The following is a 9,615-nucleotide window of genomic DNA, read 5'->3' as shown; positions in this document are numbered from 1 at the left end:
TCCCCGCATCTGGTTGATGTCCCATGTCCTTCGTGATGTAACCATGAGACGCAACACACTTCATGAATTTTGATGGATTTATTACTGACAACCATCAACGTTGGCTACTTTAGGATTCATGAGAGCATAATACATTGTCATACAACATACACATTGAACTTGTCATGTGAAAATGTAACGCAATCGATTTCGCAATTGTACATGTCACTGCACCTGCCCTCGCCCTCACTTCTGTTTAAAATTGACATAACTCCTCGCATAGCACTAATAATGTCATACCATAACACTAAATCATAAATCAAATCCTGCAACATTACAATGGGTGGAGAGATACACCAAACAGATGAACAGAATGTTAAATTTGGAGTAAAGCACAGGACATGTACAAAACACGGCTATAGGCATACATTAACCTACGTGATGCAGGTCTCGGTTGTTACGACTTTGGTGAAACCCATGAGCACTGGAATGGTGCCAACAAACCTAAAACCATTTTCGGGGAGAATAAGGATTTGAATCGAGGTTTATGGTGGTCCCTATGGATGTTAATCTGCACAGCAAATTGAGGTGCCTTAGACGACTGTGCCTCACATGTCCCCACTTAATAGATAGGAATAGGAAATCCAACAAATTTAAACTGATCATAATTTTTTTACAATAAATGTACAACACACCAGGAAGATATATCAGGACATATAAACAGACTTCTTAAAGTTGACAAGGGCACAACAAACAGTAACAATGTCATCTATGTGAGGCACTAGAGTGATTGGAAGCTCAGTCTTGAGCAGACGGAATGTTTTTATCTGCCTAATCACCTGTTCTACTAAAATACGTAGGTTTGCAATTCGTTTTGTCTTCCGCACTGAAGCACAAGTCATCTGGCTCTGGCCTCTCCTTCCAGGCGGAACATGTATTGATAAACACCTGTCTGCACATTCATTGGCAATATTGAAACCTTTATCAGCCATCAGCATAGAATAGGGAGGCACCTGGTCCAAATATCCACTGTTGAGTGTAACAGCCTTGTCTCCAGCTCTACCACAATACGCTTTGGATGCGAAGACAATGGTACTGTTAGGGGCTACAGCAACCAGTATCTTCAGTGTGTTGTGGTGCTTGTAGTCACTCCATGTTGCAGCCTGGAGATAGAGATCCTTTGGAGTTTCAATAAACACTTCTGTGCAGTCGATAATTTAATGGATGTCTGGAAGATGACGAAAACGATTAGGTTTGGATGCTCTTATTTCCCCGATGTCTGGCATATACACTTATGTCCCTAAAACTGTTGACATTCCTCTGATCCATGAAAAAAATATCCTCGAACAAAGTGGTGCAGAAACCCGAAATCGTGCTGCTAAGTCTTTGGTTAGTAGTCCCAGTCGCAACCTCATCAAAGTCATAAGAAACTCGTCACAGGTCCGAAGTCGGGGTTTTGGCCCACGTCGTCCAGCAAAGTGCCGGACACTCTTCAACAAGCTTATTGTCCCATGCCATCGTCTCTGAATGTAGGGGGCAACAAACTCCAACAATTCATTAAACAGTTTCTCAATACCAGTGTAAAATTTGACATCGTCATCAGTCTTCAGAAATTGCGAGGCGAATGAAGTATCTTTGCTGTCGGCTTTCATCTTCTCCACTTGAGCCACAAGACGAACTACCTTCCTTTTTTCTTCAGCCAGAAGTAGAGTGAGGCCCTGGACTTGCTTGTGTAGGGCTCGTGCTTGGTCATGGTATCTGCACGCCAACCTCCACAAGCACTGGATCAGCAGGAGAAACGCAGTGAACCAAGTCCAGTGTACTGAGACAACAGTGAGTAGGCATGGTGGCAGGTCACGTGTGGCATCCCTGGACTGTTCTGCAGAGGGGTCACCACCTAACGGGTCCAGATCTGGCTTGGAGAGAGGTACTTCAATAGACGGCATGATGAGGCATCTTTTCTTCTTGGCTGGGGGGAGATTCACCTGGTCACTGAATAGGAGACGCTTTACTTTCCTCTCCGTATCAGCATAGCCAAGGTTTAAAGATGGGTAGGGATTCTCTGGTGTTGGTCTTCCATCCACAAAGTGTAGGCTGCATACCCTTGAATCCTTCTTGGGTGACCATAGCTGACCTGATCCATCCTGTCTGTTCACCATGACCTTCCATCTCGTCCGAGCTTCTTTGTCGCCTCTTGTTGTAGGGAAGGGTTTCAATCTGAACAAAAACAAATAATATAAATTATTTTTTGAATAGATTCATTATGCAAACACTTGTCTCATCATCCCATTTCTACAGCTATAGGGTGCTGGGGGGAAGTTTTATCCTGTATCATAGTATACACAATAACCACTTGGGCATTTGACGTTTAATAGGGTTTAATAAGGAAATAATAAAGGAAGAGCATGACTGTATTTGACAATATCAGGAACAATAAACTTACTGAAAATGTCACATGATAAATAGTATTGCACGTCACACTACCTAATGAAATTTACTTTTAGATAAGTACACTTAAAATTCATGATTAGCTTTCATGGTGTGCATTCTGGAATATGTATCTGTATAACCGCAAAAGATATTTCATGCACAAAATGACAAATACAAGTTAGAAGGAAAACATAAGTATAATGACTATAAGAGAGAAACACATAGATTCCATACACCTAGTGACAGGAGTACTGAATATGAAAATTAATATTTCAAGGTATTGTTTTAACCAACACCAATTTATTTCATGACACAAAATACAAAAAAAAACAAAACGAATTTCATGTCTTATCTCTAGATACCAATATCAAATAACAATTAAAAAAACGCTGGATGAAATAGTAGCCTATATATAAATATTTTGGGAACAGAATCTTTTCATTTGGTAGACATTTTACCTGCTATTTGGACGTGATAAAATAATCATAAATATTTGACAATATGAATGGTAAAGAATGGTATTATATTCACACAAAAAAAAAAGACTGAAACGGTGTGATAAATTTAAAAACAAACATACTTGTAAGGAGAAGCACATATACACCTATGGGAGGATCTCGGTGCATCACAGTGGAAACAAAAACCTTGTCTCCATTTCTTCAACTTATCAGAATTATTATGGCATGTCAACACACTACAAGTGAGAACCATGTTGAAAGTGGTTGTGAGTGACATGTTGTCATGTGAAATGTCTTAAATACTTACCTAAAAACGGGTTGGAGAAGCTGTGAGAAGCGAGCACTGGAGAACTGTTTTCTTAACGATATCGTCTCACCGGAAGTAGCCGTTGTCGAAATGGAAAGGGACGCAACTCATGCACTAGTCGCAGTCTGTTACTATAAATAGCCAAACCGTACAACCGTGTATTATCGCGTGTTTGTGTGTGTGGCTGTTCGTACAAGTCCTTATATTTTATAATGCTAACCCACCTATATACCATGCCACAGTTGAACATCAATACCTAACTCAGACACAGTATACTGACTCTGAGACGACCTGTCTTTGTTTTAGCCCCAAAGAGTAAGGCAGGGTAACAACAAGTACTATCTTATCATAACGTCTTTTGGTATGACGCGTCCGGGGATCGAACCCCGTCCCATCCGCTCTCCGGGCGGAAGCTCTACCAATAGACCACGGCAGCGATTAGAAACGATTTTGAGCCTCACGAGGAATTCAATATATTAATGTTTTGCTGCGGACATCACATAACGACCAAGTTGCGTATCCTTGTCAATGAAGTGAATTGTTTGATGGTAATTTTATGGACGTTAAACGACTATTAAGTAGACACTTTAAAAGGTGAGGTGAATAGGGTTTGCTTGCACGGTCAATATTATTGCACTTATATTGCGACGTGCTTGCACGTGTGTGTGTGTGGCTGCTTGTACTAGTCCGGACTGATGTCGCTTTATAGTGCTATCCCACTGAGATACCATGCCACATGCAACATGAATACCCCACTCAGACACAATATACTCCAAGCCGACCAGTCCTTGTTTTAGACCCATAATGCCGAGCGCCAGACAGGGTAACAACAAGGATCATCTTTTAATGTAGTTTGATATGACGCGGCTGGGAATCTCCGGCGAACGCTCTACCACTAGACCACGGAGGCGGTCCCAATTAAAAAATATAATTGTTGTGAATAGTATACTCAACAACAAAAGTTCCTGTCACAACAATATATCAGTGTATTTTTCAAACAAGTAAAGTTTGGTTTTCAATATTGTAGTACATGTATGGAATCAAGTCACAAAATCGCAACTGCTACAGCAAAAGTATGCATTCCATGCAAAAGTTGTTTAACCATGTCTCTCGGCGATCGACTCATAATTATATTAAACCATTGACAAATTACTGGGATAATAGATCACAGTTCAAATGTCATTCTTAGTTCAGCTCAGTGTAAAAAAAATAAGTTTCAGTGTGAAATATATTGGAAAATTTGCAATGTCTAGGTAGAACTTAAGAATGATGTTTTATATTATAGAGGTTATCACGCTGTTTTGGGATCGTAAATATCCCGTATAAGGAATAAACAGTCTGTATCCAGCTTGCCAGTGCAATACCAGTAAAATAAATACATGGTATAGTTCAAATAACTTGTAAATTTGGCGTGCGTACTGTCATAATAATGACAATGATGATGATGATGATTACGACGACGACGATGATGATGCTATAAGCAGATTTATCCGGATAAAACCTCTTACTGGCATTTGCTCTTTAGAATTAACAACTGATCAATCACTTAAACTTATGTTTGCGTGTGCTCTTGGTCACAAGCAAGTTTATTCGTGTGGTTTCATGCCATACCTCAGCCCACTCGTCACAATACGCCATTTTGCAACCCGCCTGCGATCTTCGGTGAGCGAGTTATCTCTGGTGCTGGAGTTTCGATAACACTAAATTCGGCGGCTATAGAAAAGTCGATTAAAGCTGATTAAACGTTGGCGTCCAGATGAGATTCAAAAGAGTAAATAATGTCTTCTTCTGACTGTGTATTTATTTCTCGTTGTGCAACTCTACGTCAACATTTCGGAAAATGATAACAAATTTAAGGAACTTATTGATGATAAAGAGATATGACATAAAGAATTGAGGTTGGACAATAATACATGCTTAATCAATTTCTTGGAATAATATTAATGATTCTTAAAAGTTAAAAGGTTTGGGAAAGGATTTCAATTACTAAATTTGTGTATCGAGGTTCAGGCCAAATTACAACGATACAACAACAGACCTAGAGGGAATCCACACTGAGCAGGATTTAGTGTTGTTTATCAATCCAGACAACATGTCAACATGCTATTTCGAAATCTTTCACTATCTTGCATGTGTACAGTGATACATAGATAAGACACATACATTGAGACATGAATACGCCCACTTGGATTCGGGGGCATGTGGTACTTAATTATTAAGTAAATCATGTTTCATGTTCCAGCATTTTGTTGATTTTCTCTATTTTTCTCTATTTTTCTCTGGTTCATGATTCATGATCGTAAAGTTCTACAAGTGTTTTAAAAAAGATATCCCCCAAAAATATGAGAAAGAGTTTGTGTCGCCATCTGGACTTTTCATCGTGTATACATATTTGCTAACGTCTTGAGAAATTGTTTTTGAAAACAAAAACATGTGGCACTCGTCTTAGCATATTACAATCGAATTATTATATATTAAGTCTGACTTTAAAACATGATAGAAAAGGACTTTGTTCAATTTTCGATGTTTCGATTTTATTAACATTTGAAACAACATTGGCTTTTAGAAATTGACACGACAGGAAACCATGAAACCGTTCAGAGCAGTGTGTCTCTTCCTCACGTTTACTGACACGAAGCCTTTCAGAGCCCTCTCCTTCGCCTCCTTGGAGTCACCTGACAAAACCTTCACCCCCACTTCTTGTCTTTTCAACAAATAGCTCGGCGGCGGTGTTGTCTTGTGGTTAAAGCGTTCGCTCGTCACGCCGTGAAACAATTTCTGGTGTCCCTGTCGTCATGTTGCTCAAGTATTGCTGAAAGCGCTGTAAACCCATACTCACTCACTCACTCATTCAACAAAAAACGTTACATACAGCCTTCGAGGGGTGATACTTTTTGTGTGTTTACAGCTTAACTGACACAAAATCAGCATCCATAAACAGAAGCACAGGTCTCACAATGCGAAGGTAAAATATTGTTGATCTTACATTTCGTAGAGGAACGGTGAAAAGTTAATCCTTAAATACTTAAAATTTGGCACTGGCAACAACTCTCCTGTTGAAATTTCTGCCAGGAAAGATCTTAATTAAAAGGTCTGACACCTCAGTCTCACTAAGGCCCCTTAAGTTACAGATAGGCCATGGGCAAGGCGTTCAAAATCTGAAGAAAGAGAAGTCGGAGTGTCTGTGACGTTTGTTAGGGGATTTGGAAGACGTCGCAAACGCCCTTCCATATCATGCCAGTCATGTTTCGATTGGTGACAGATCTGAGGAACTTCCATGCCAGAAATCCTCACCACTCCCGTGCTGTTCCCCACAAGTTTCTCAGGATTGGCCGACTGGCTAGGTGCCTCGCACGGATGTCGTACATGGGTAGGCGTCGTCGGAAAATCCTCGCATATACGTCTCTGTTGCCAGGAGTGGCACGGACTGTGGGAGTCTGTAACCTGTTGTCGAAGATGCGTAGTTCGGATCCATATGTCTAGGCGAGCGTTTGTCACTAGTGGGCGGCCATTGCCGAGACAGTAACTGACGTGGTTGTTCTGTTGATAGATAATCTCTCCATGCGGGAGATATGGTGTTCCTGTGGAAGTTGAATGGACGTACCGTGACCGTCACTCTGAGAGGTGCCGGATTCAAGCAAACCTCAGTCATTTTTACTTGGGCGTGGCATTGTGAATTGTCATCAAAAAGACCAGAACACTATACCAAACAAAGGTATTGGCCTGGATATCGGGCCTTTTTTTTAAACCAAAAACAACATTTAAAACATTATCACCCGAATAATCGTAAATTCTTACAGCAAACAGTGCCAGCGACATTTTGTTGGTTGCATTTCTCCAAGCTTTTTCCTAAAATAATTCCCTAGTTCAAATCATAGGGTTGTAAGTGGAACAAATCTACGTCGCAATAACTTGGGCTCTGGGGTGAATACTACTACTGAAGAGCGACCTACTCATTGCCATAAACCCCGGGCACAATATGTAACGCAAGGAGACATATGAGACGGTATGACGGGAAATCATGATCTTCTGCTTGACTGCCTTTGAAGGCTGTATGTATGACTGTCTTGCTTCCATTTACGTTCGTTTAACTTTATGGCCTTACTGCATGAACAGAACGTAATCGGATACAAAATGTTTTTAATTTCTAGCAATAATGTTCACCGTCCATCCTAATGAATTAAGACTCTTGACTTCGGAATTGACTGATTTGACGTATATTACCTAACCTCGTTCAGCAAGGCATGGGCTATAAATTACCGGGCTAAATACAGAATACACCCATGTTTAATGGTGGCTACAACTTAAGCAAACTTGAAATGGTTATTCGATGGTGATGCATTTGATAAGGGTATCATAGTTGTGTTTTGGACCTTAAGTTTGCAGTTTTACGGCGACTGTTTTCAGCCTAGTCACGTGTTTATGATGTTCTTAACGTTTGGTTAAAATCCAATTTCCAAGTGTATACTTTCTTTTGCACGGCAGTGTATATCCTAGTTTATGAAATCGCATTTAATTTCACTACTATTAAGAGCAATATTGTCAAGAGGCCGACCTCTTGATATTCCGAAACTTCCCGAAAAAGGCATTTCTTCCCAGGATTACTCTCTCTAAAACAACAGCATGCAATATATTTTTAATTACCTTTCAGATTGTTTTTCTTGCCTTCAGGCACTCTGTGATAGACCTTCTGGTATTTTGTGGCGATTTCTTTAAAAATAATCCCTGGATTAATATGTTTCCCCTGGTTTTACAGCAAGATATGTAATTGACTTCGTGGGTCCCAAATATTGTATGATTCCTCCATACACGAGCATGCCCACCGGATCCCGTTACTACCATCTGTCGACAAGCATGGGTTGTTTAAGACCAATTCTTCACGAATGAGTGAGTATGGTTTTACGCCGCTTTTAGCAATATTCGAACAATATCACGACGGGGGACACCAATGGGCTTCACACATTGTACCCATGTGGGGAATCGAACCCGGGTCTTTGGCGTGACGAGCGAACGCTTTAACCACTAGGCTACCCCACCGCCCCAATTCTTTACGAGGTAACTAATACATACATTAACGCATACATTAGTAGCATCACAGACAAAATATATAAAAGATATAAAACAAATCTAGGTCATACCTACATGTACCTGTCAATCAAGTCATACAATAAACTACGGTTATAGCGAACACGCTTATAACGAACTGACGGTTATAACGAACTAACTTTTTTGGTCCCGACTATTTTCTGTAGTAATGCTGTATATATGCTTATAACGAACTACGGTTATAACGAACTAAAATAAGTAGTCCCTTTGAGTTCGTCATAACCGTAGTTTACTGTAATTTGGTTATGTTGTGATGTTTGCCACTGCCAGTTCATTCGCTTTGTTCAAAGGCGGATGAATGTCCTCGTGAAATGTAATGCTTGTGGTGACCGTTTTACTGTCAAGCCAAATGTACTCAGTCAAGCCGACACTCATCAATCCCCCAGTCACTAACTCACTCACCCCACACTGATTCCCACACTCACAGTCACTAAGTCACCACCAAGTCACTAAGTCAAACACACACACAACCCACAAACACGCAGGCATCCACAGCAACTCAAGTCACACCCACAGTCACTAACTCACCCTCACACTCACACTCACCCCAAAACTCACTCAGTCACACTCACAGTCACTAACTCACCCCCAAACTCACTCAGTCACACTTACAGTAACTAACTTACCCCCACACTCACCCCCAAACTCCTTCAGTCACACTCACAGTCACTAACTCATTCCCACACTTACTCACTCACTCACTCAGCCACCCCCACCCCCACCCACCCCAAACCCACAAAACCCACACACACGCGCGCACCCACAGCCACTCAACCCTAAACTCACTCAGTCACACTCACTAACTCATTCCCTAACTCACTCACTCACACCCCCACCCCCTCACACACACACAGACACACACACACAACCCACAGACACGCGCGCACCCACAGCCACTCAACCCTAAACTCACTCAGTTACTCTCACAGTCACTAACTCACCCTCACACTCACCCCCACACTCACCCCAAAACTCACTCAGTCACACTCACAGTCACTAACTCACCCTCACACTCACCCCCACACTCACCCCAAAACTCACTCAGTCACACTCACAGTCACTAACTCACCCCCAAACTCACTCAGTCACACTTACAGTAACTAACTCACCCCCACACTCACCCCCAAACTCCTTCAGTCACACTCACAGTCACTAACTCATTCCCACACTTACTCACTCACTCACTCAGCCACCCCCACCCCCACCCCCCCAACCCCCCCCCCCCCCCCCCCCCCAACCCACAAAACCCACATACACGCGCGCACCCACAGCCACTCAACCCTAAACTCACTCAGTCACTCTCACAGTCACTAACTCATTCCCACACTCAATCAC

At 41.6% G+C, this 9,615-nt stretch overlaps 1 protein-coding gene across 1 annotated transcript; it reads right to left on the bottom strand.

The window, feature by feature from the left end:
* Positions 1–95: 95 nt before the first annotated feature.
* Positions 96–3,331, bottom strand: LOC124118438. The gene is made up of 2 exons (XM_046480548.2): positions 3,175–3,331; positions 96–2,196 (listed from the first exon to the last, which is right to left on the bottom strand). The coding sequence occupies exon 2, from the start codon at positions 2,136–2,138 to the stop codon at positions 1,272–1,274; it is 867 nt and encodes a 288-aa protein (XP_046336504.2). The 5' UTR covers positions 2,139–2,196; positions 3,175–3,331; the 3' UTR covers positions 96–1,271.
* Between the last annotated feature and the right edge of the window lie 6,284 nt (positions 3,332–9,615).

This window comes from Haliotis rufescens, unplaced genomic scaffold (assembly GCF_023055435.1).
Source record: "Haliotis rufescens isolate VD_foot unplaced genomic scaffold, xgHalRufe1.0.p SCAF_16, whole genome shotgun sequence".
Lineage (NCBI taxonomy): Eukaryota > Metazoa > Mollusca > Gastropoda > Lepetellida > Haliotidae > Haliotis > Haliotis rufescens.
The sequence above is the reverse complement of the archived record's forward strand: the minus strand, read 5'-3'. Positions and strand labels throughout refer to the sequence as shown.